At 36.6% G+C, this 27734-nt stretch overlaps 2 protein-coding genes and 1 long non-coding RNA gene across 5 annotated transcripts in view; 2 read left to right on the top strand and 1 right to left on the bottom strand.

Annotated features, from left to right (window-relative positions):
- Nucleotides 1-27734, bottom strand: part of LOC110257996 (uncharacterized) — an 819260-nt gene that overhangs the window by 635692 nt on the left and 155834 nt on the right. The window contains exons 5-6 of one of the 3 annotated variants that reach the window (XR_014809830.1): nucleotides 26310-26500; nucleotides 23903-23988 (exon numbers count right to left, since the gene is read on the bottom strand). This is a non-coding gene — a long non-coding RNA (uncharacterized LOC110257996). Of the gene's footprint in view, nucleotides 1-23902; nucleotides 23989-26309; nucleotides 26557-27734 lie in introns of those variants that run through there. The other 2 variants (XR_014809831.1, XR_014809828.1) reach the window with 2 other exon arrangements.
- LOC146401332 (putative olfactory receptor 2B3) lies at nucleotides 7942-12729 on the top strand. Its single transcript, XM_084967730.1, has one exon. The coding sequence runs from the start codon at nucleotides 10175-10177 to the stop codon at nucleotides 11141-11143; it is 969 nt and encodes a 322-aa protein (XP_084823856.1). The 5' UTR covers nucleotides 7942-10174; the 3' UTR covers nucleotides 11144-12729.
- Nucleotides 21132-22076, top strand: LOC110259192 (olfactory receptor 2B11-like). The gene has a single exon (XM_021082518.2). The coding sequence runs from the start codon at nucleotides 21132-21134 to the stop codon at nucleotides 22074-22076; it is 945 nt and encodes a 314-aa protein (XP_020938177.1).

The following is a 27734-nucleotide window of genomic DNA, read 5'->3' as shown; positions in this document are numbered from 1 at the left end:
TGCTATTTACATTTGCAAATCATATCTTACACCATCATGCCTTAATTTTTCACACCAAAACCATTACCAAGACATATCAATCATTCCTCTTTTTTACCTCCCATCTCTCCAATTCCTCTCCATCTTCACACTTCTGATACCATCATCTTTTACCTAAACCTACCTTATGGCCCAAGCTATCTTATCTTTATGCACCTACATTTTATTAAAAGCAAACAGTTTTATGAAAAAGAACTCATCCTTAAATTTATTATATTTACATTTCACCATTGTTGGCATATTAGCTTATTCCTTTTTTCTGTCAATGGAGGTTTAATTTTTTTTATATATGCATTATATCCTTAGAATATACCAGGGTTCTGGAATTCCCACTGTGGTACAGTGGGTTAATGATCAGGCTTGTCTCTGTGGAGGCACCTGTTCGATCCCCAGGCAGGCACAATGGGTTAAGGATCTGGTGATGCCACCGCCACAGTGTAGGTTGCAACTCCGGCTCAGATTCAATCCCCAGCATGGGAACTTTCATATGCCATGGGTGTGGCTAATAAAGAAATAAATATTTTAAAAACACTTTAAAAAGGAATATATCAGGATTCTTAAATTATCATTAAAATAGCTGCAAAGTGAATTTCACCATGCAGGTACATTAAAATACATTTAACTATTTCCTTGTTTTGATCATTACAAATGCTACTGTAAAGAATTCTGCACTTACAAATCTATGTCCATATGTCAACTTATATTTTTGAAATGGTATAACTCAGTCAAATCATAAATTTCTGAGAAGACCTAAGAGTTAATACAAATTGCCAAGCTTCCCTGAAGAAATTTTATAGCATTACACATTCCAACCAGCACTATATAGACTGAATGAAACTATTTGTTTCATGAGCTTTTGCTAACTCTGCTAATTTTCGTTGTTTGAGGCATTTGCCAATGATAGCAGAAAAATTACCAAGTTCTTATTTGTTTTATTTCCCTGAGTATTTGGAAATAGTACATTTCTCATACTTATTATAAACTAGATTTGTTCATGGGTATTTGATTTTCTCTCTCCTTCTATGCAGATGGTAGATTTGCACTTTCCTGTCCTATTGAATGTAGGCCTGACTTTTTAAACTTGCTTTGTCGATTAAGTGCAAGCAGAAGCAGATATGACGTGGGTCACATCTTGACAATGTCTTTAAGATCTAGTCCACACTGCCATAATCTTTCCCAATGTCAGCTGAAAGAAGCAAAGTTACAAGGAGAGTTAATGTGTCTGAATCCTGGATTGAAGACAATATGGAGTAGAACTCCAAATTTTGATAGGAAATTAGCATGAATGAGAAATAAAACTTAATTATTTAAAGTCACTGAGGTTTTTGATGCTCTTATTACTTACATTCATTATGAGTTACTTATAATGTAACTTATCCTAACTGACAACAGACACTGGTACCAATAGTGGGGTCCTGATGTTAAGGAAAAAAAGTTAAATAGGAGACATTGGCATAAGGGTCACATGGCAGATGGTGAGGGCATTGATATTAAAACTTGGAACCAAGTGATCCATATTACATAGTAAGAAACTGTTTGATAAAAGTATCAACTGCAATAATTTTGAAGGCAGATAAGGAGCCCAAGATTGTAAATCTAGATGAAGAAATTGAAAAACAGTATGTGTTGTGTTACTATTGGATATACTTGACGAGATATTACCAAAAAAAGTAAATCTGGAAAACAATACCTGTTTTCAAGTGAATATAAAATAGTGAGACTCTAAATATTCAAGCACTTGATGGGTTAGAAAGGGGAAAAAGCTTTCTTAGTTCCAGATAGTAATAAATAAAATTAAGAATATTCTACACACAACCAAATGCTCAACATTTTGATCATTTTATTTGCAAATAAAAACTTCAGAGATGCCACTTTACACCCATTAGATAGTGTATAATTTAAAAATGGGGTGGGGAGAGTTCCCATCATGGCTCAGCAGTTAATGAACCTGACTAGTATCCATGAGGACACGGGTTCAATGGGTTAAGGATCCGGCATTGCTGTGAGCTGTGGTGTAGGTCACAGACATGGCTCATCGCTGTGTCTGTGGCGCAGGTCAACAGCTACAGCTCTGATTTGACTGCTGGCCTGGGAACCTCCCTGTGTTGTGGGTGTGGCCCCAAAAAAGACAAAAAAAAAAAAAAAGACAGGCAATAACAAGCATAAGTGAGGTTGTAAAGGAACTGGAACTCTCACGACCTGTTTTTGGGAATATGGAATTGTAAAGGTACTTTGGAAAACAATTGATGATACTTCTCTTTTTTCTCTTTTTTTTTCAATTTCCCCAATACATTATTTTTTTTTTCCTACTGTACAGCATGGTAGGAAAAAAACTGGGTAGACTGAGTTACACATACATGTATACATTCTTTTTTCTCACATTATCATACTTCATCATAGGTAACTAGAAATAGTTCCCAGTGCTACACAGCAGGATCTCATTGTTAATCCATTCCAAAGGCAATAGAATGCATCTATTAACCTCAAACTCCCAGTCCATCCCACTCCCTCCCTCTCCCCTAGGCAATGACAAGTCTATTCTCGAAATCCCTGATTTTATTTTCTGTGGAAAGGTTCATCTGTGCCATATATTAGATGCCAGATATAAGTGATAGCATATGGTATTTGTCTTTCTCTTTCTGACTTACTTCACTCAGGATGAGAGTCTCTAGTTCCATCCATGTTGCTGCAAATGGCATTATTTCATTCTTTTTATGGATGAGTAGTATTCCATTGGGTATATATACCACATCTTCCTAATCCAATCATCTGTGGATGGACATTTGAGTTGTTTCCATGTCTTGGCTATTGTGAATAGAGCTGCAATGAACATGAGGGTGTATGTGTTTTTTTAAGGAAAGTTTTGTCTGGATATATGCCCAAGAGTGAGATTGTTGGGTCATGTGGTAGTTCTATGTATAGTTTTCTGAGATACCACCATACTGTTCTCCATAGTGGCTGTACCAGCTTACATTCCCACAAACAGTGCAGGAGGGTTCCCTTTTCTCCACACCCCCTCCAGCATTTGGTATTTGTGGACTTATTAATGATGGCCAGTCTGACATCTCATGGTAGATTTGATTTGCATTTCTCTAATAATCAGGGAGGTTGAACATTTTTTCATCTGCTTGTTGGCCATCTGTATATCTTCCTTGGAGAAATGTCTTTTCAGGTCTTTTGCCCATTTTTCCATTGGGTTGTTGGCTTTTTTGCTGTTGAGTTGTATAAGTTGCATAAGTTTTTCTCAGTGGGCATATGTTTTCAGTTTTCCTGGGTATACACCTAGGAATAGGATTGTTAGATCACATAGTACCTCTATGTTTAATCTTTGAGAAATATCATAAGATCTAACAATCCTATTCCTAGGTGTATACCCAGGAAAACTGAAAACATATGCTCACTGAGAAAAATTTATGCATAAATGTTCATAGATTTATTATTCAAAATAATACTCTGAAGTGGAAATAACTCAAATGTCCAGCTATTGATGGATTTGCTAACAAAAAAAACATATATATATATATCCACACAGTAGAATATCTGGCAACTAAAATAAATGAAGTATTGATATATGCTACAACCTGGGTGAACCCTGAAAACATTATGCTAAGTGAAAGAAACCCACTTACAAAAGATCACATATAGTATAAGGTGAAGACAGAGAGAAAGAAAGGTTAGTGGTTACCTAAGGCAGAGAGGGTTAGGGGGAAGTAAGAGGAATGACTACTAATGAGCATCAGATTTCTTTTGGAACGGATGAAAATGTTCTCAAATTGTGGTGAAAATTGTATAATGCTGAATATACAAAAAAGCTTAAATATACACTTTTTAAAAGTGAATTTTATGCTATGTTTATTACATCTCAATAAAACTTTTTTTTAAAATAAATAAAGACATACTTTGAGCAACAGAGGCCAATTAAAATATAATCTCTAATAATTAGAATTGATTTAAGAATGCAGCAACTGTACCGGTTATTAAACTTTCTGGGTGGATTAAATATACATGTATCTATTGTATCCTTGTAGTTGAAACAAATGATTGAAGAAAAAGAGAATAAGGGGAAGATGAAAAGTGAATAAGCCTATCCCATCAAAGATTGATAGACTCAAGAAATTCACAGATAGACATATGGAGAGAGTGATGTCTTGTCAGTTGTTGATGTGGCCATTGGAACATGCAGTAGATTAAGATAAAACTGATAAGCTAAATTTTAGAGAGAGTTATACTACCAAATACAACACAAATCTGAATTAAAGAAGCTTCTGACTGTTTGAGACTTAAATTAACCCTTGGACTCCCAAATTTCATTAAGTAGGAAGGAATTTGAAAAGGCTTACACATTCTTTATTGCTCTTCAGACATAAACACTGAAAATAATGGAACTCCAAAAGGGTAGAAGCCAAGAGTTATGAATACAATGGACTGTGGAACTACTTCTAATGAGTGGAATGTGGAAAAATTACCAACTCACAGTTGGAGCTCTTCACAACAACCGCCCCGTGGTTTTCTGAATTTCTAGCGACCTGTAACTAAATTTTCCTTTTTCTGTTCGGGAGTGTTTGTATTAGTCATCTTCTTTCAGATCTCCTGAATACATTTTGAGCATGTGAAGGACAGAGACAGCTTGTCTATTTAATTCACAGATTTCTGAGCTAAGAGAATTCAAGTGTAGACCTACTGAAGAGATTGGGAGAATTGACCTTGTAATGAGAAAGAGGCAGATGTGCTTTGTGTGTAGGAAGAAAATAAATGAAATATTTTGTGACTATAAGGCATACAGTGGTAGTCTTTAAAGCTGAGCACAAATATTTAGCTTTCTCATTCCTTCTGGGCATAGGGTAGGATTACACATATCCATGTCTAATTTAGTTAGTCCAATAGGTTTGTGGACTTACCCTATGATATTTATCTGGTCCCTAAATGCAAAGTGGGATAGATACACTTAGCAGCTGGAAGAACTTCGTCATGGATACCCTAATGGAGTAAGAGCCAAGGGGGAAAATCCACAAAACCGCCCCTAATCAGCCATGCTCAAAAGCAATACTGTATCCTGGAGAAAATGCATAGATTAGTTCAGACTTCGAAACATAAAGAATGGAGAATCAATGGATTACGGTTCCCTCCTACAAAACCCAGGGGTACTAAGGCAGATAAAAGTACATTACCTTAAACTTAATAAATGGTTGCCCTATTTGTAGCTGTGTATCATTTGTAGAATCTTAACCAGAAAAGATTAACAGAGGCTCTGGCATGTAGTTGATCTAGTAAACATATCATTCTTCAATCCCCATTAGTACAGAGAATCAAAAGAAATTTACATTTATTATTATTCTATGTAATATTGCTACATTTTTAAAAAACCATTTATCTGTGATAATAGACTGAAATGCAGTTTCTCTAATTATGATTCTTTGAAAAGCAAAGTTATAAATAATAATAAAAATAATATATTATTAATTTTACATTAAATATTATTCATGCCTACGTGAGGATAAAAGTCTTGTACATGAAGTTCTACACATATATTTTTGTATATATTTTTTTTAAAAATCTGTGTATAAGTGGACCTCGCAGTTCAAACTTAAGTTGCCCAAGAGTCAACTGTAGTTCTTTCCCAGTGAATGCATGCTAACCTTAGACTTCGATGTTTTAATTTACATGCTGTGACTTTGCATGATATGGTTTTTAACTTGAAAATCTCTAGCAGGTTTAGTCCAAACACATTCATCACAAAAATCAATGAACAATACAAATACTATTTTTTCAGCCCATCAGTGGGCTCAGTATTTGACCCTGAGACCATTTAAAAGAATGAGATCTGGAGTTCCTGTCATGGCTCAGGGGTTAAGGAACCCGACTAGCATCCATGAGGATGCGGGTTTGATCTCTGGCCTAGCTCAGTGGGTTAAGGATCCAGCATTCCGGTGAGCTGTGGTGCAGGTCGCAGACGCGGCATGGATCTGGCATTGCTGTGGCTGTGGTGTAGGCCGGCAGCTACAGCTCAGGTTTGACCCCCTAGCTTGGGAATTTCCATATGCCACACGTGCGCCCTTATGAAGACCAAAAAAAAAAAAAGAAAAAAGAAAAAAAAAAGAATGAGATCTACATTTCATTTAGACTTGTACTCTCCTGATTAAACAATTCCAAACATTTTTTATGGTTTATATTTCATGACTATTATTTTCAACCTAATTTTATAATTTGTGATCCATCCATGTGCCACTATTATGCTACTAGTATAGTTGGGAACAGAGTTCACATATTTCCTCTCTGGACACAATGACCAATTAAACTTGAGAGACTCTCATATCCCTAGGGCTAAAAGATCACACATTGTATGAAAGGTAAGCCCTTTATTTAAAGGTACAATTCTCTCTCCAGGACTATGGATGTTGCTGATAGCGATAAAATCAGCTTCTCATTGTATTAGACCTGGTGAGAAGAGCCAGTGTCAATCAAAAACACCCTGATGACTGAAGACAATATCTAAAATACACTTTTACCTCATCATATGGACTCTTTTCATATGTTTTTGATGCAATGAGGTCATATGCTAATTTTATTCTCAATCTGTGGGCAAAATGCAGCTGAAAAAGAATTTCACAAGGCTTGAAAACTCAAAAAGTCATTGCACTTTTTCCCCTGTTTTTGGACTAAACTTTCTTTAAAACATGGCACAAAGAATTATATAGACATCTCTTTGACACTAGGAAAAAAAGGTGAGTGATGTCTACTGAAGAGAATTATGTTATTACCATGAGTGAGAAGGGTCTCTTAAGATCATTTCATATCCCTGCCTCTGGGTTGCATCATATTAAAAAACCAGAGAGTTCAATTTTTTTCCTGGGATTCTTGAAATAAATGTCAAGTATTTTCAGTGATTCCAAAAGTCCTTGTTGCCATTTCACTCTTTGAATGAATATTTGTCCACAATATCACCATACATAAAAAGAGTTAGTGAGAATTTTTTACGGAAAAAAAAAGAATTAGGGGTATGTAAGGATTCTTTTGATTAATAGAGTTTATATAAATAGGAAAAGAGTAATGATGCCAGTGGATGAAAACGTCTTTTTCAAAGAGTGGGTTCATTTTTCTGATAATGTAAAGGAATCGGTGGAATGAGTTGACACTAATGCCATTCTGTTCAGTGGGAAAGAGTAGAAGATGTGCAAAAAAATAGAAAGAGGAAAAAAAACTGCTGCTGAGTAGTGTTCTTATCTCTCCTCTCATGCCCGTCAGGCAAGTCAATATCTCCTAACCACCACTGACTTGACTATCATTTACTGGAAAACTATATTCTTAGTATCGTGCTAGAAACAAAGAAAAAATACATGCATATGTAATCATTTCATAGTATAATATTATAAAATTATAATAAGCTTTGACATCACCAATATTAATTTGGTTGTTATTTCACATACATAGTAGGTTAGAAAATGATACATTATTACTAATAACTACTGCTAATGATTAATGTTATTGATGCTATTCATGATAACTAGCTCACATTCATTGAATTCTTACTAGGTTTCCAGAACTATCCTAAGTTCAGATGTATTCGCACTGCCCCATTAGAGCTATACAATAATTACCTCTTATTATCAAGATGGAAATTTTGAATTTTGAACACAAGGATGTTCACCAACTTGCCCAGGATCATATAGCTCAGATATAAAATGCTCAAAGAGTCTAGCTGCAGAGGCTCTGAAGAGCTAACTTTTAAAGGTGATTGTTTTTAACATTACCTGATGAATAGATGAATAGACAAGGCAATATTTCATTGTTTTGATTTGTATTTCTTCAATGATAAGAAAGTTGCGTATCTTTTCTATTTTCACTTTTGCTTCATACATTTTATCTTCCCCAACCTGCTTATTTATATCAATTGTTCTCTTTTTCTTGAATTTTTGGTCTTTTCTCATAACTACACAGTATAATTATTCATATTTTAATAAGTTAATCATTTTTGCCATAAACTGTCTTTTTCATCTTAAAATTATCCTTTATTAGTGTACATAAACTTTTTTCATGCAAAACTTTAAAATTTATATGTATACACAAATAAGTCAAATCTTATATCCTTTTCCATTTTTCAACTGAAAGTGTATATTTGGTATTTACCAAGTAATAATGTTTATCTGTAGCTAAAAAAAGTAAAATCAAAACTACATATAATAAAAAAAGCTACAAATCTTAGAACAATCTCTAATCATTCTCATATAGACATCCCATGGTAAAGTCATAGCTCATATACCAAGGTTACTTGGGAAAAAAGTATTCCACTTTGTTATAAAATATGACGATCCTTATTTTATCTTCTTTCTCAAGTCAATCTAGGAACACTCTCTATTTTCATGCTTATAAATTCAAATGGAGTAAGTCTAATCAATGACCTGCACTTAAACATGCCAGAGAAACTTAGGTGGCTTTGGGTCATATGACTAAAAAACTGATAACTTCCACAGACCGAAGACAATCAACTTTATTTGATTTTTGGTTCTCGTTTTCCCTGATAACCACTGTTGTGCCCTCTTCTTGTGCTGTCTATATTTTTAGGTGGAACTGAGCTAAATATAAGAAAAGAAATTTAAACCCTGGCTTTCGGTCCTGGCCTCAAGATTACTGAGAATGCAAACTATTTATTCTCACTGAGTGGCAGAGCCAATAAAATATAGATAATACCTATTTATGAGGATCTGGATTCGAATTAGAATTATTTCAGACACTAAGCAGTGTCTGTCACATGTTAGTCAAGCAACAACTAGTAGTTTTACAATTTTCAGCAAGGTCCTTGGTGAGGCAGGGACATGTCACCTGTGACCATCACTATAAACCTCAAACAAGCCATAATTTTATCACCATGAAATAAAGCATCTAGTACCCATGATAGCTCTTTGTGCGAATGGATGTTCAGACATGTCATTTAGGAGGAAGAGGCAACTCAAAAAATCCCAAGAACATACTACTAAAACAAGCAGATTTCTTTAATCAACTTCAGATTTAGAAGATATCCTTATAAGATCGATGTTACTCAGCATTTTAGCTTGAATTAAAAATTACTGGATTATCACTTATGATGGAGCATGATAATGTGAGAAAATAGAATGTGTACATGTATGTGTAACTGGGTCACCATGCTGTACAGGAGAAAAAAAAATGTATTGGGGGAGTTCCCGTCGTGGTGCAGTGGTTAACGAATCCGACCAGGAACCATGAGGTTGAGGGTTCGGTCCCTGCCCTTGCTCAGTGGGTTAACGATCCGGCGTTGCTGTGAGCTGTGGTGTAGGTTGCAGACGTGGCTCGGATCCCGCGCTGCTGTGGCTCTGCTGTAGGCCGGTGGCTACAGCTCTGATTCGACCCCTAGCCTGGGAACCTCCATATGCCGGGGGAGCGGCCCAAGAAATAGCAACAACAACAACAATAACAACAAAAAGACAAAAAAAAAATGTATTGGGGAAATAGCAATTTAAAAAAAAAGAATAGTCATTATCACCAGAAAAAAATACTATTGGATTAAAAGAAGTATTATTATCAAATGATTATTAAGGTAATAATTTGAAGGTAAGAAAAGGGAGAGAGAAGAATTGAAATGTATTGAGCACTTAAAATGTCGATGTTAAGTTTACATTCTTGGCATTTAAATGTTCCCATCATGGCTCAGTGGAAAAGAAACTGACTAGTATCCATGAGGATGCTGGCTTTGCTCAGTGGGTTAAGGATTTGGCATTGCCATGATCTGTGGTGTAGGTTGCAGATGTGGCTGGGATCTGGCATTGTTCTGGTTGTGGCGTAGGCTGGCAGCTACAGCTCTGATTAGACCCCTAGCCTCGGAACTTCCATATACCATGGATGTAGCCCTAAAAAGACCAAAATATTGAAAAATAAAAATAAATGTAATGATTTACTTCATAAAGTCAAACCTAACTACTGAAAACAGAAGACCTACTTTCTAACGATGGGGTAATTATACTGTATTTCACAAGATCTATTTACCGGCTATAAATTATATTTGCATTGCATCATTCATTATAATTGTTCTAAATTCAGTACAGTTACAATAAGAGTATTCGATAATTTCCGACTGACAATTTCCCGTTTTATGCTTTCAGGAATGAAAAGTTAATGAGTCATCATGAATCGGGCAAACGAGAGCTCCTCAAAAGAGTTCATACTACTTGGCTTCTCAGACAAGCCCTGGCTACAAACGCCCCTTTTGGTGCTCCTATTAGCATCATACGCAACCACCATCTTTGGCAATGTGTCCATCATGATGGTGTGCATTCTGGATCCCAAGCTTCACACTCCCATGTATTTCTTTCTCACAAACCTCTCCATATTAGATCTCTGTTACACCACGAGCACCGTCCCTCATATGTTGAAAAACATTTGTCAGAACAAAAAGACCATCAGTTATGGTGGCTGTGTGGCCCAGCTCATCATCTTCCTGGCTCTGGGTGCTACAGAGTGTCTCCTCCTGGCTGTTATGTCCTTTGACAGATATGTGGCCATTTGCAGACCCCTCCGCTACGTAGTCATCATGAACCCCCGGTTCTGCCTCAAGATGATAGCCTTCTCCTGGCTCACTGGCTTCAGCAACTCAGTGTTGCAGTCCTCCTTGACCCTTAACATGCCTCGCTGTGGTCATCAGGAAGTGGACCACTTTTTCTGTGAGGTTCCTGCCCTTCTCAAGTTGTCATGTGCTGACACAAAGCCTATTGTCTCCGAGCTCTTTTTCTTCAGTGTGTTAATTCTGCTAATTCCAGTGACATTGATCCTCATCTCCTATGGCTTCATAGCTCAAGCAGTATTGAGAATCAGGTCAGCCGAAGGACGGCGAAAAGCTTTTGGAACGTGTGGGTCTCACATGGTTGTGGTCTCTCTCTTTTTTGGAACAAGCATATACATGTATCTACAACCACCTTCTTCCACTTCTAAGGACTGGGGAAAAATAGTTTCCCTTTTCTATGGGATATTCACACCCATGTTGAACCCTCTCATCTATAGCCTTAGAAATAAAGATATGAAAGAGGCCTTCAAGAGGCTGGAATTATTAACATTTTCTTTAAGAAATAAGTGTTCCATTGTGACAACAATCTTCTGAATCTGTCCTTATCCTTGAAAATGATAATAGTCTTTTAATTGATTTTTCATTTTTTCAGGCTCTCATGATTGTATTGAATTCAGCCAAAACTTATAAAACTTGCTTCAGGAAGCAATGCTGAAGACATCTTTTCTTTTGTTAAAAAAGATTTATTATGATTTATTTACAATGTTCTGTTAATTTCTGTTGTACACCAAAGTGACCCAGTAATACATATGTATACACTCTTTTTCTCACATTATCCTCCACCATATTCCTTTACAGGTGATTAGATATATAGTTCCCTGTGCTATACAGCAGGATCTCATTGCCTGTCCACTCCAAATGCAAGAGTTTTCATCTACTAACCCCAAATTCTCGGTCCATCCCACTCCCTCCCTCCCCCCAGCAAACACGAGTCTGTCCTACATGCCCATGATCTTTTCTGTTTTGTAGGTGGATCACTTGTGCCATATTTTAGACTCCACATATACGTGATATGGTGTCTGTCTTTCTCTTTCTGACTTACTTCACTTAGTATGAGAGTGTCTAGTTCCATCCATGTTGCTGTAAATGGCATTATTTGGTCCTTTTATGGTTGAGTAATATTCCATTGTTTATATGTACCACATCTTCCTAATCCATTCATCCATTTAGGTTGTTTCCATGTCTTGACTATTGTGAATAGTGCTGTGATGAATATATGGGTGCATGTATGTTTTTCAATGAAATTTTTGTCTGGATACATGCCCAATACACAGAAATAGATTGCATTTCTATATACTAACAATGAAAGATCAGAAAGAGAAATTAGGGGAACAATCCCATTTACCATTGCACCAAAAAGAATAAAATACCTAGAAATAAACCTTCCTAAAGAGACAAAAGACCCTTACTCTGAAAACTATAAGACACTGATGAAAGAAATCAAAGAAGAAACAAATTGATGGAAAAATATACCAGGCTCTTAGATTGGAAGAATCAATGTAGTCAAAGTGACAATACTGTCTGAGGCAATCTACAGATTCAAGGCAATCCCTATCATATTACCAATGACATTCTTTAGAACAAAACATTCTAAAATTTGTATGGAAAGATATCTTTTCTAAGTTAAAAGCTCCTTTGCTTTCCAGAAGTTTCCTCCATGTACTTTGTTCCTTTGTTGCTTGGTAAAATTTCTTCCTATCAATGTCAGACTGTCCAAGACACTTAGATGGTTTACCTTCCCACTTATGTACTATTTGTTGGAGAACCATTTTGTCTACCACCTTAGTTAGGAATTTCCCCATCTTTATGATTAAATGACCAGCGATCCCAAGCCAAAATTTTCCCATAATCACCCCAGTCCTCAGTCACTTTACATCCTCCCATCCCTTTATAATTCCATCATATACACCTTCCAGAACAGTTTCAAGTATGCAGTTTATGTCAAATCTAGCTGGCTTTAAACTAGCTAAGTGTGTGTATCTCATACTAGAAATTTAAAATATCAATTGAGTTTTATTTCCAACTCTGTTTTCAATTCATCCCATCATTCTCCATGGATAGCATTTTCCCCTTTTCTTTCATTTTCCAATATTTATTTGTCCCAAATCCTTATTTGTTCCAAGTTCTGCACCAACCAAACACACGTGATAGCCCATAAATGATGATGTTTTTTATAGAAATGTTCACTGGAATACTTTTTTCTAATATTTAACTGAATAAATTCATTCTTCTTTGGGGTAACCTCTAAATAAATATTTATTGATATTTTTAACACTAGATAGTACTAGACCAGAGGGAAAATAATCGCAGTTATTATACTGAAAAAAAAATTTTTTTGTCCTTTTAGGGCCATACCCATGACATATGGAGGTTCCCAGGTTTGGGGTCATATCGGCCTATATCAGAGCTCCAGCAATACCAGCTCTGAGCCACTTCTGTGACCTACACCACAGCTCATTCAACACTCGATCCTTAACCCACCGAGCAAGGCTAAGGATTGAACCCAAGTCCTCATGGATATTAGTCAGGTTTGTTAACCACTGAGCCATGACAAGAACTCCTGAAAAAAATATTCTAATTCCCAGAGGAAATGACCCTTAAATTCAGACATTTAAATGATTAGTTGCAGTTAGTAATATAAGGACATAGATGGGACAACATTTTAGGCAACAGAGAAAGGGTTACAAAGCATTTTATAAATTACAAGTAATTAAAAATGGTTAAGAAAGAGAGTACAAGACACATATAAAAAGAGCCTGGAGATGATAACTGAAAAGTCTAGACTTTATCCACTAATGAAAGCAGAAATGTTAGAGTACAGAAAGTACCAGCACCAGTATAAAGTAACTAAAAACCTAAGTGCAGAATACAGCTCTTATATAATAATCATGTGTTTACTAAATGAGACATGTAATAAGCAGTAAGAGATTCAAGACACAAAAAACAAATGAATATCAATTATATCTCTAGTGTAAGTGCCTTTTTTAAATTTCCAAACCTGTTTCTACCATTGCCATCTCTTTCTGAATATGATAGACATTTCAAACTCAACACCATCAAAAGCTAAACACCTGCTCACCCTTCACCACAAAGCTCTTTTCACTATTTTAACAAATGGATTCACCTTCTGTCTACATTTGCAAATCAGAAACCCTGAACTATATCTTATGCCATTCACTCCTTAGTTTTTTAAATCAAAGCCATTTCCAAAACATATCAATCATTCCTCTTTTGTACCTCCCATCTCTCCATTCCTTTCTATCTTCACATTTCTGGTACCATCACGTTTTACCCATAAGCTTACCAAATTATTAACCTACCTATCATTATGCACTCCTGCCAACTCTTTGAAATACACTTTTTAAAAATATAGCCAGTGATCATTTCACTGCAAATACAATCATCCCATTCTCTTCACCTGTACTGAGATTATCAGTGGCATTCTATTGTTCACTAGTTAAAAACAAATACTCACTTACTAGCAATACAGCTCTCTTCTTTTTTTCTGGCCACATCCATGGCATGTGGAAGTTCTGGGGCCAGGGATGAAACCTATCCCACAGCAGCAACCCAAGCTGCTGCACTGAAAATGCTGGATTCTAAACCTGCTGTGCCACAAAGGAACTCCCATACAGCTTGCTCGTCGCTCTCTCTGTCTTTTGAACTTACCATATTTCCTTAAAGCATAGAACCTTTGCACATACGGATCCTTCTACCTGGAATACTCTTCCCATCCATATTTACCTAATTACTAATGGCTCAGGCCTCATTAGAAAAAATTTTTGTGGTCTCTCTCTGATTCAGTGAAATACCCACAAATTTACTTGTTCATTATGTACCTCTCATTTGTGGCACTTTTACTTTTAAGTGATCATTTGATAAGTGCCTTTACCTCCTACTAGACTGTAAATTCATCAAAAAGTCTACAAACAGTAAGTGCTGGAGAGGGTATGGAGAAAAAGGAACCCTAGTACACTGTTGGTGGGATTGTAAATTGGTGCAACCACTGTGGAAAACGGTATGGAGAGTCCTCAGAAAACTAAAACTAGAACTACCATTTGATCCAGCAATCCCACTCCTGGCCATCTATCCAGAGAAAACCACAATTCGCAAAGACACATGTACTCCGATGTTCACTGAAGCACTATTTTCAATAGCCAAGACATGGAAACAACCTAAATGTCCATCGACAGAGGAGTGGATCCAGAAGATGTGGTACATATACACAATGGAATATTACTCAGCCATTCAAAGGAACGAAATACCGGCATTTGTAGCAACATGGATGGACCTAGAAATTATCATGCTAAGTGAAGTCAGCCATACAATGAGACACCAACATCAAATGCTTTCACTGACATGTGGAATCTGAAAAAAGGACACAATGAACTTCTTTGCAGAACAGATGCTGACTCACAGACATTGAAAAACTTACAGTCTCCGGAGGAGACAATTTGGGGGATGGGGGGATGTGCTTGGGTTGCGGGGTGGACATCCTGTGAAATTGGATTGTTATGATCATTATACAACTACAGATGTGATAAGTTCATTTGAGTAATTAAAAAAAGTTAAAAAAAAAAAGGGCATGGAACAAAGTTTGGTTTTTCTCACCAAAACATTCACAGCACTTAGTTTTGGAGGCAGAAAATTAAAACATCAATTGTCAAAACTATGGATAATTTTAGCTAATATGCAAATTTTCATTTATTCTGTTAAAAGAATTTTCAGAGATGTGAAACTCTCTAGGGCTAGGAATGGTGGTCATATGAAATTCCATGGTGGGATATATACTTAAATTCTCAAAAGCTAAGGAAATTGTATTTCCCTGTAAAAATGAAAATCTAGTGATTGTCACATATAGTTATTAATAATCCTTTCTCTTTTAAAAGTTACATAAACACATTATTTATGTAATTATAAAGATAATAAGAGATATAATAATATGAGACATATTTATGTAAGATAATAATATGAGACATATTTTAGAAAAGGCAAACAGTTTTATGGAAAAGATTCATCCTTAAATTTACTATATTTAAAGTTTACCACTGTTGGCATATTAGTTTATTCATCTTTTCTGTCAATGGAGGGTTATAATTTCTTTTTTATGTGCATTATATCTTGATAACATACCTAGATTCTTTACTTAAGGTTCTTTAAATTCTATAGTGCTTTACAATTTTCAAAAGTTTCACACACGTGATTTCATAAAATCCCATAATAACCCATTTTTCCCCTACCCATATATTGCTCTCTCCTCCTTTGCTCTCCTCACTGGGAACTACTCATTTGTTCTCTACATCTGTGAGTCTGCTTCTTTTTTGTTATAGTCACAATTTGTTGTATTTTTTAGGTTCCACATGTAAGTGATATCATACAGTGTTTGTCTTTTTCTCTATGACTTACTTCCTTTAGTATAATGCCCTCCAAGTCCATCCATGTTGATGAAAATGGCTAAATTTCATTCTTTTCTGAATAGCATTCTATTGCACATATACATCACATCTTCTTTATCCATCCATCTACTGATGGGCACTTAGGTTGCTTAAACACCTTGGCAATTATAAATAATGCTGCTATGAATATTGTGTGCATATATCTTTTCAAATTAGTAGTTTTGGTTTTTTGATTATTTTTTTTTCAGATACATACCCAAGAGTGGAATTGCTAGGTCATATAGTAGTTTTATTTTTAGTTTTTTTTGAGAAATCTCCATATTATTTTTCACAGTGGCTGCAGCAATTTATATTCCCACCAATAGTAAATAAGGGTTCCCTTTTCTCCACATTCTTGCCAACATTTTATACCTGAATTCTTTAAAACACAGATTAAATAGCTGTCTTCAAGTGGAAACAAAATAGTGAGATTCTAAAAATTCATGCACTTGATGGATCAGAAAAGAAGAAAAAAATTCTTAGTTCCAGATAGTAATATATAAAATTGAAGACATTGTTTGAGAAAGAGAGGTGAATTAAAATGTAATATCTAGTGATTAGAATTTTTATTCAAGAACATTAAAAATGTACCTGCTATTGAACTTTGAGTGGATTAAAATACCTCCTAATATATGCTTTTACTTGGATAAATAGTTAAAGGAAAAAAGAATAAGGGAAAAGTGAAAAGAGAATAAGCCTATTTCACCAAAGGATTATAGTTCCAAGAAATCTACATATAGAAACATAAAGAGAGTCGTGTCTTTACAAATACTGTGGATGTGGCCACTGGAACTCAAAGCAGACTTAGATCAAATAGATTAGATGCTAAATTTTAGAGAAAGTTATACTACCAAATAAAGATGACTCTTAAGCCTTGAGATTTAAAATAACCCTTGGACACCAATCTTCGTTAAGTAAGAAGGAAGTTGAAAAAGCAAACATATTCATTATTGCTCTTTTCAGATATAGACATTGAGGTTAACGGACCTACAAAAAAATAAAAACCAATAGTATGAGGAATAACTGGTATAAAGTAGCTGGGGACCTACTTCAATGAGTAGACCATGGGAATATTTCACAGCTCAGAGTTGGAACTCTTCACAACTGCTCATGGTTTTCAGAATTTCTGGATAACTTTGTCTTCTATGTATCTCTAAAGTTTTCTCTTTCCCAGTGGGGGTTCTTTATTGGCCATCTTCTTCCAGTTCTACTGATTAAATTTTGGGGCATGTGGAGGACAGATAACTTGTCTATTTAATTCACAGTTTTATTAGCCAAGCAGAGACCCTGAACTTTGAACTGCATCTTATTAATGGATGAAAAATGTGTATATGTCTCTTTTCAGAAGGAGACAGATGTATTTTCTGTGGAGGAAGAATAAATGAAATATTTTGTGACTAAAAGGCAGACAGTGGTAATCTTGAAGGCTGACCACAGATATTTGGTTTCTCATACCTTCTAGGAATAGGGTAGGATTAAATTTTCCCTCCTGTTGAACTCACGGTCTGTGACCAGCTTTGTTAATAAGTGTGAGTTGAAGTCACAGCCTTCAAGACTAGGATAGGGAACAGTTTCACGTAATTTCATAGAGACAGAGAGAGTTAAACAAAATGAGAAGGCAGAAGAATATGTTTTAAATGAAAGAATGAGAAACAATCCCTGAAAAACTCCAATGAAACAGGGGTAAATAATTTACCAGATAAAAAGTTCAAGGCAATAGTAACAAAAATGTTAACTAAGCTAGGTAGGGGGTGCAATATAAGAACACAGACTTTCACCAAAGAACTAGAAAATATAATAAAGAAACAGTCCGAGCTGAAGAATACAGTAACTGAAATGAAGAATTCAGTTCACTAGGGGGAATTAACAACAGATTAAATGATACAGAAGAATATATAAGCAATCCAAAAAATAGAATAATAGAAATCAGCCAATCAGACATCAAAAACATTTTTTGTTGTTGTTGTTTTAAATAAGAATAGTTTAAGAGAATTCTGGGACAATGTCAAGCATACTACCATTCGCAATACAAGAATCCCAGAAAAAGAAGAGATAGAGAAAGGTGTCAAATGTATTTGATGAAATTAGGGCTGAAACCTCCGTGAACCTGAAGAAAGAAACAGATATTCAGGTACTGGAAGCACAGGGGTTTCCAAATACTGTAAGATATCACTTATATGTGGAATCTAAAAAACAAACAAAAAACAAAACAAAAATAAACTCACAGGTACAAACAAATTAGGGTTACCAGAGGGGAAGGGTTTGGGGGCATGGGTGAAACAGCTAAAAGGAGTCGTGATGGCAACTAGACTTGTGATGGTGATCACTTGCTAGTGTATACAGATGATGAATTACAATGTTGTACACCTGAAAGTTATGTAATTTTTTAAAAATAATAAATGAAAATCTGTTTTGCCACATATCAAATTACCCATTGTGCATTATTTCACTAACATTTCAATCATTCTGTAGCCAAGTTTACTGAGACACTGAGAATAAGCACCAATCTCTTATTTCTCTATTACAAATAAATGTCATTACAGCAAATTTTTGTAATTTTTCAATGTTAATATTTGAAGCAATGGAGAAAGTTACGTGTAGTGGGCATTTGAAAATATTTATTGATTGAATAAATTAATGAAACTCTGTAAACTGATTTCTTCTTGATACAATTTTTTATTATTTAAATCATTTGTGAGGAGTTCCCGTCGTGGCGCAGTGGTTAACGAATCAGACTAGGAATCATGAGGTTGCGGGTTCGATTCCTGCCCTTGCTCAGTGGGTTAAGGATCCAGCGTTGCTGTGAGCTGTGGTGTAGGTCGCAGACGCGACTCGAATCCCGCGTTGCTGTGGCTCTGGCGTAGGCCAGTGGCTACAGCTCCAATTAGACCCCTAGCCTGGGAACTCCCATATGCCTTGGGAGCGGCCCAAGAAATGGCAAAAAGACAAAAAAAAAAATCATTTGTGGAACTTTAACATAGTCAGTGTTAGGTCAATCTATACTATGCTAGGCTATTGGTGGAAAAATATTTGAAAACAAGAAACTTTTAGTTCCTTAAAAGTCATATTGGAAGGTGACTGCTCCTTCTTTCTCTATGTAAAATTAAAATTACTCAACATGTATTATATCAGGAAATAATATCCCAAGAAAAAGTATAAATAAAAGAAAATTGTATCTTGACACCAAAAATAATTGTCTCGAATTTTCCCTGAAATCCAAGTAAATAGTCTATGAAATTATTGAAGTAGGTTAGCTTTTCTGGGATTCTTTTAGTCCTGAGCTAATTTTCCACAACAGGAAAAATGCCAAAATTTATCATTTCATTGTACTGGGCAAGAAGGAACCTAGCAGTATTATACCCTCTAGGGAATTTCTAGTGTTTCTTGACAAGAATTTCCACTGAGGTTTATTATCTCAATGGAAAAAATGTCCCACAGCTCTATAAAGAGTAAGAACACTTCCTTAACAATTATTTTAGAATAAAATAGGTTTCCACATCTGAACATATTTAGGATCCTTCAAATCAAATGAATAATATTAAGGACTTATGATAAGAAGACACTGAACACAGAGAGAATATTCAATATTTACCTCCAACTAACATTTCATTCTGATGGAAAAAAAAAGATCAGTGTCAATTTTTGCAAGAAAGGGAAATACTACCATGGAATATCAACACTGATTTAAAGAAGGTATTGTATGTGAGTGGGAGCGATCTGTTCAGCTTAATCGACTTTACCATTTTGCACAGCCTCATGCACTTTGTGATAAGAGTGATAAGAATAATTTGGGGAAATGAAAGGGAAGAAAACGCAATCTTTACAAGACTTCTTTTGGCAGAGATAAGTACAATGTTAATATTTGGATACAACCTAAAGAAAAATTAATTAGAAGATACAGATGCATAAATCAACCTGGACACTGTACTCAATGAAAATAACTAACCCAACATAAAGTATTACACTTGCAAAAGGGTAGCCACACATATTGGACTAATTAATCCTCATGGCACAGAAAGATTGTTGTGATCATTTCTGCTGTACAACAAAGTGACTCGCACATCCATTCCTTTTCAGATTCTTTTCTCATAAAGCTTATCACAGAATATTGGGTAGGCTTCCCTGTGCTATACAGCAGGTCTTCATTGACTGGGAATCATTTTAACCATGTGTTTTCTTCTATGACAAGTTTTATCTTTGCAAAAGTCATTTTATGATTTGAGATACAGGACTAAGGGAAAGCGCTCTCTCTTGCTGTTTCTATATGAAGCAGACCAATCCAGCTAGAGTTCTGAACTTACCTAAATAAACTCAGAAATTCAACCAGAGAATAATAAGGTTTAGCAGACTAAGGATGAAAGAAATGAACACATGTGGTAAGTCAGCACGGGTGGGTTTGGGGAAACATTCTTCCATTTCATTATTTTCTCAAATATAAGAAAAACTGTGGGGAGTTCCCGTCGTGGCGCAGTGGTTAACGAATCCGACTAGGAACCATGAGGTTGCGGGTTCGATCCCTGCCCTTGCTCAGTGGGTTAACGATCCGGCGTTGCCGTGAGCTGTGGTGTAGGTTGCAGACACGGCTCGGATCCCGAGTTGCTGTGGCTCTGGCGTAGGCCGGTGGCTACAGCTCCGATTGGACCCCTAGCCTGGGAACCTCCATATGCCGCGGGAGCGGCCCAAGAAATAGCAACAATAACAACAACAACAACAACAACAACAAAAAGACAAAAGACAAAAAAATAAATAAATAAATAAATAAAATAAAAATAAAAAAAAAAAAGAAAAACTGTGGTATCCCTTTACTTAATCATTATTCTATAAAAATTTTCTATATTACATTCTCTAGGTAAAATATAGAGATTTGTTAATCTTCTTTTAGATGTACCACAAAATAATAATTTGGGGCATTTTGATTCATGTTTTCATCTTGCAAGTATCAATTCACATCACTGGAGTTACATCACAGAGAAAATCCCTTCATAACTCACTTTATTTAACTGAATAAGTTGACCATCGAGAATATTTAATACTGAAATATACATCTTCATTTTGAATTAAGTCCATGAACAAGAGCAACGACAGTCATGAATGCAAGAAATGTAAGTACTCCAAAGGTTTTCATTCTCTTGGGCTTCTCTGACCATCCCTGGTTGGAAATGCCACTCTTCATAATAGTGCTTGCAGCTTACATCTGCACACTAGTAGGAAACATCTCAATTATAGTGGTATCCAGAGTAGATCCGAATCTTGACAGCCCTATGTACTTCTTCCTTTCCAACCTCTCCTTCCTGGACCTTTGTTTTACCACAACCACCATCCCTCAACTGCTGCTAAACCTCTGGGGCCCAGATAAGTCTATCAGCTACGGAGGCTGTGTGACTCAGTTTTATATGTTTCACTTTTTGGGGGCCACCGAATGCATCCTCTTAGCTGTGATGTCCATGGATCGTTACATGGCCATCTGCAAGCCTTTGAGGTACCCAGTCATCATGCATCAGCAACTCTGTATCTTCCTAGTGGTCATGGCATGGCTAAGTGGTTTGGTCAACTCCTTGCTTCAGTCATCCCTCACCATCCAGCTGCCACTTTGTGGCAACAACAAGGTAGATGATTTCTTGTGTGAGGTCCCAGTGATGATCAAGATGTCATGTACTGATACCACATTCAATGTAGCTATGCTCTCCATTGTGGGAACATTCTATTCCCTCGTTCCCTTGTCACTTATTCTTGTCTCCTATGGGTTCATCGTAGCTACAGTGCTCAGAATTCAGTCCTCAGAGGGAAAGAAGAAGACCTTTAACACATGTAGTTCTCATGTTATTGTTGTATCTCTCTTCTATGGGCCAGTAATTAGCATGTATGTGCAACCTTCTGCTGCTAACTCCCAGGATAGGAACAAACTCATGTCCCTATTCTACAGCTTGGTGACTCCTATGCTTAATCCTTTTATTTATACTTTGAGGAACAAAGACATGAAAGGGGCAATGATGAGGCTTCTTGTCTCATTGTACCATCAAAGAAGAGGATAAACATAGCTATTTTTGTACTTCATACTTTCCATATAGGACTTAGAAGAGCCTCTGTTCTAAATTACCTCTTGGTTTTGCCTCGTCTCAAAATTATCCCCAAAGACGTAACTTTTTACTATGTAGCTATCATAAGAAATAAAATAAATATATGGTACTAAATTTAAATTAAATTTATAAAAATATTAAAAATTCATATCTGTATAAATTGTGTCTTAACAAACATATTGAAAATTTTTCTTAAATAGATGTTTTTTTAAACATCTCTATGTTACAAGTTTTCCCAAGTATAGGCACATTTGATGCACCTGGTCCTATTTGCTAGAAAGACTGTTTTTCAGCTTTGGTACACATCAGAACACTTATACTTTAAAAATCACAAACATGACTCCACTGCAGATATCTTGTATCAGAATTTTGAGAAATCATGTCCAGAAAACTATTTTTAAAAACTTCCTCAGTTAACATCAATTTAAACGTAGAATTTGTGAGGACCATCACAGGAAAATATTTTTTTTTTATTATTATTTTCCCACTGTACAGCAAGGGGGTCAGGTCATCCTTAGATGTATACATTGCAGTTACAGTTTTTTCCCCCAGGAAAATATTTTTGAGATAGTCTTTAGAGACAAAAGTCAGACAGGATCTGACATATGGGAAAAGGTATAGCCCATCTACCCACTCACCCCCTGCCCCCCCAAAAAAAGAAGATAGTTTGTTGAATATGTGAAGAATCTCAGATGCTCCAAGCTTTTAAGAAAAATTGTAAACCCACAGGCAGAGAATTTAAAATCACGACTCCTAGCAAATGCTAAGGCAAATGCAAAAAGACCAAGCTGAATATCTAGAAGATACGCTTCCTAATAATTAAATGTTCTATTAAATTCAGCTACGTACTTTGATCAGTAGTATCGTTTATGTGCAATAAAATTTCCAAAATTGGTTTCCTAAAACTAAATTATACAACAAAGAAATTGATAATTGAATTGTTACTATTGATAACTGAATTATCAGTCTGAGTAAGCAAATATCTTAGAATACCTTAAAGCGAACCAAAAGCAAAAAGAAGAAACTGCAAAAAAATATGTAAGAAAATATACGATTTAGAGAAAAAACACATAAAACTAAATACAAACAATAGGACTGGTAGTTGGATTAAAGCAGTAGATGGAGGAGAAATAATTAAGTAAATATTAGGAAAAATGCTTGGGAGTGAGATGTTCCAGCCATACATCAGGCACCCCAGTCCTGAAATCTGACAATGGGAAGATAAACCCCCTTAGCTGGTTTGGAAAACAGTGGGGCTTACAGGAGGGCTGTAAGAAACCAAGACTTCACTCTTAAAGAGAGAGCAGTCTTCCTGTCAAAATGCAGAGGCTGCAGACAGAAAACTGCCTGGGTGTTTTGTCTACAAAACACCTTGGGAGAAGCAAAACTAGCTCCAGGGAGGAAACCACTTTCAGGATGGGAGTGAAAGCAGCTCAGTGGCATAGCACAACCACTCCAGCTCCAATCCAGCCTCCATGGATACTGGAAAAAGAGTGAAACCAGCACAGAAGAGCAGCCCCAAGCCCTCAGGCCCTGGCAAGGACCCATCGCAACAATCCAAGGTATCCAAGGTGGAGATAATCATCACACCCAGCAGAAACCCAACTCAGTTGGGGCTCCTCTTACAGCCCCCTGGGCCCCAAACCTACCCCCAGTAGAATGGTAACAGCCAGTGAGAATAGGAGAAACGCTCTCACTCTAGTCCTTCCAACTCCAGTCATACCTCACACCAAGGTGGCACCTGCCAGCACACACCAGGAGAAGATGCAGCCCATGCTCACCTCAGATCCAGCTCTCCCACCAAAGCCACTGGGCACATGCAGAATTCACAGGGATGCCTCAAGACTGGGATAGGAATCTGTTTCACCTAATTTTCATAAAGACAGAGAAAGTTAAACAAAATTAGAAGATAAAGGAATGTGTTCCAAAGAACAAGAAAAAATCTGAAAAAAAGTGAGTGAAACAGACAAATGTGAACAAATTAAAGTTCAACAAAGAAATCAAAACTATTTTTAAAAACCCTAATTTATGAGAACAATGACAGCTCTGAAGAATTCAATAAACAACTTCAAAAACAGACTCAACCAAACAAATGAGAGAATTGGTGAATTATAAGACTTATTTAAAATCATACTGTCAGGAGAGCAAAAAGAAAAAAATTAAAAAGAAAGAGAAAATCTATGTGAATTATGGAATACCATTAAAAGATACTATCTATGAATTACTGGAGTCCCAGAAGGAGTAGGAGGGAGAAAATAGCATAAAGTTTATTCAACAATTGTAAAGATATACTCAGTCAACATCAGAGCACTTAAATATATTAAGCAAACACAAACAGAACAAAAGAGTAAAATAGACAACAATGTAACAAGAGTAGGGGACTTTAATACCTCACTTAGAATCAAGAATGGAACTATCATCAAAACAAATCAATGAGGACACAGGATTGGAAATATACTTTAATCCAAATGAACCTAACAAACATATATAGAACATTCCATCCAACAACAGTAGCACAAACATTCTTATCACGTGTACACAGAACATTTTCCAAGATAGATTGGTCATATGTTAAGTTACAAAAGAAGACTTAGCAAATGTAAGAGGATTGAATTCATAGCAAGCATCTTTTCTGACCACAATGGTATATGAAACTAGATATCAATGACAGCATGAAAACTGGAAAATTTACAAGCATGTGGAAACTAAACAACACACACCCGAACATCCACAGGTCAAAAAAATCAAATGGAAAATCAAAAAAATATTTTAATACAAATGAAAACAGAAATACAAAATACCAGAGTTCCCATTGTGGCACAGAGGAAACAAATCCTACTAGTAATCATGAGCTTATGGGTTCAATCCCACTGATCTCGCTCAGTGGGTTAAGGATCCAGTGTTGCTGTGAGCTGTGGTGTAGGTCAAAGACACAGCCGGCATCCTGCATTGCTGTGGCTACAGTTCCGATTCGACCCCTGACCTGGGAACCTCCATATACTATAGGCTCGGCCCTAAAAAGCAAAAAGAAAAAGAAATACAAAATACCAAAACTTACAGGATGCAGCAAAAGCAGTTCTAATTTCCAGTCTATTTTATTGATAGTTATTCAACGTTTAGTTGTAATTTTGGTATTTTCATGAGAGGAGGTGAGCTTAAGTCTTTCTACTCTGCCATCTTGTCCCAATCTCCAGCAAAAGCAGTTCTAATAGGTAAGTTTATAAGGATAAAATGAAAGAGAAAGATCACAAACAACCAACATACCTTTACCACAAGTAACTAGGAAAAGAGAAACAAACTAAGCGCAAATTTAGAAAGAAGAAAATCATAATGATCAAAGTAGAAATAAATAGAGATACCATAAAAGCAAAAAAAAAAAAAAAAAAAAAAAAAAGACCAACAAGACAAAGAGTTGGTTTTTTTTTTTTTTTACAAAAACACAACACACACCAGGTTTTAATGAGAAAATAATTGTATACTTGCATCGAATGCCTCACAATCACTATAAAACCGAAGCAGGATAATAACATTTAAGTGGTTAACGTACACAGGAGAGCCAGATACAGAGTAGAATTCTCAAACACAGTATTGCTGCTTTTTGCCCCCCTCCTCCAAAAAGAAAAAAAATTTAAAAAGTCCTTTGGGTAAAGAGCAACACAAAATCAAAATTGGCAGCTCACTCACTGAAGGCTTAAAATTCAGGAAATTGGTTCTGTCACTAAAATTGGATATAGTCACCATCTCTAAACACTTAGGCTATTTTTTTTTCAATACATAGTTTAATTACATCCATTCTTTAGTTGGAAAAAATGTTTGATTTGTCTTCAGAGACAAGAGTCAACACTGTTTTAGTGTTTGTTACGCCTTGTGTGTGCGTGTGTGTGTTGTGTACATGTGTGGACATTGATCTATATACTGTCTATATGTCATTTTTAGGGTGGGCAGCATGCATGGGTGTAAAGAGGCGAGGAAATAGCACTGTGTCATCCATGTAGGACACAGCCCAGCCTCCTGCCACTGACAGAACCTGTTTCCATAATTTTTGGATGAGAAAGCCAAGGAATGTCAGCAGTTAATTCCGGAGGAAAGTGTGCATCTATAAACACTGCAGAATCGAATACTTTCAGGAAAGCTTTTTAACATCTACAGAATCTAAACATTTGTTCTAGTTGAGATTAACAAGCTTACGTGCTATTTGGGGGCAGGGACGAGCATCGGAGGCCAAGTTGGGGACCAGCCTCTTCTTCTCAATGAAGTAGGTAGAGATGACTTTCCTCCAGGATCTGCTGCCTCTTCACAATGTTAAAGGGGTTCATTTGGGGTCCAAGAGCCTAGCACAGTGCTATGTACACAGCCGTGGCCCAATGTTCCTCCAATGACTAAAAAAAAAGAAAAGAAAAACACAAAATCTCAAGAGCACAGAGAAAACCTGGCCCTTCTTCCAAGGGGATTAATTTACATTTTAAGGGGATTATGAGTGAGTGGAGCGAGGACATTGATGACGGTCATCAGAAGGGAACAAGCAAATGATGGAGATGTAGGGGCCACAGTTAAACGGCTTTGGGACTGTGGGAGGGTCAGAGAAACGCTGCATTGGGCCCCTATTCGGAGTGTGGACCAAAGGAGCCCCGCTCTGCAACTCTGTGTCATATGCGTGGCTGGGTCAATCAACTGCAGTCAGACACCACTTGGTCCGCCTCTAAAGCGAGTCCAGGAATTGCATGGCCTCCTAAGCTTTCTTTTCAGCTGTCCGTTCTCATCTCAAACGTAGGTATAAGGTGCATACGCGGTTTCCTTCAAAACAGACCAAAAACTCCAGGGACGTCCTGAAGACGGTGTCCTCTTGCAAAAGATGGGGCATTCCTCTGTTACCAAGTCCATGGTCACTACCAGACCCAGGGGTAGTCCAGAAATCTTGAGCCGTGTCTCATTTTCTTGTGCAACCCCTAGAACCATTCTGCTCTCCAAGATATCCTAGCTGCCCCTGGGCCCCGTGGAGCTGCTGCCCCATCTGGTCCTGAAAGGATGAAAATACAACCTAAGCTAATGAGAAGCTTAAAATTGTTCTGAATTCCAGAGTTTGTTCCTTATAGGTAAAAGGTTAGGTTTTTTTTGCTGTTTTAAAATATGCGGAAGTAAAATAGGCCCTGAGTACGTGTCTCTAGGCATGAAACTTCTTGAAACTATTTGAGATAACAAGAAAAGGGAGTTTCTAACTGCTTGTTTAGCTTCTGTAAAACTGCTTGCAAAAGATAGAAGGAGAGGAGGTTAATCTCTAAAGCAACCTCAAATTGGTTGCGCCATAAAGATGTTGAAATGTTGATACACATATCTTGGTGACAACATGTCTCCCCCACCCCGAAACATGCGCAAATGTGTAACTCCAAAACAATTTAAATTAATTGGTCCACGAAGCGCGGGCTTTGTTGTGAACCCCATAAAAGCTGTCCCGACTCCACACTCGGGGCCGCAGTCCTCTACCCCTGCGTGGTGTATGACTGTGGGCCCCAGCGCGCTTGGAATAAAAATCCTCTTGCTGTTTGCATCAAGACCGCTTCTCGTGAGTGATTAAGGGGAGTCGCCTCTTCCGAGCCTGGAGGTTCTTTTTGCTGG

Source organism: Sus scrofa, chromosome 7 (genome assembly GCF_054392235.1).
Source record: "Sus scrofa isolate SSC_HxYL_T2T_F1_AM1 chromosome 7, Sscrofa_HxYL_maternal_Yorkshire_Landrace_v2.0, whole genome shotgun sequence".
In the NCBI taxonomy this organism is placed as follows: domain Eukaryota; kingdom Metazoa; phylum Chordata; class Mammalia; order Artiodactyla; family Suidae; genus Sus; species Sus scrofa.
The sequence above is the reverse complement of the archived record's forward strand: the minus strand, read 5'-3'. Positions and strand labels throughout refer to the sequence as shown.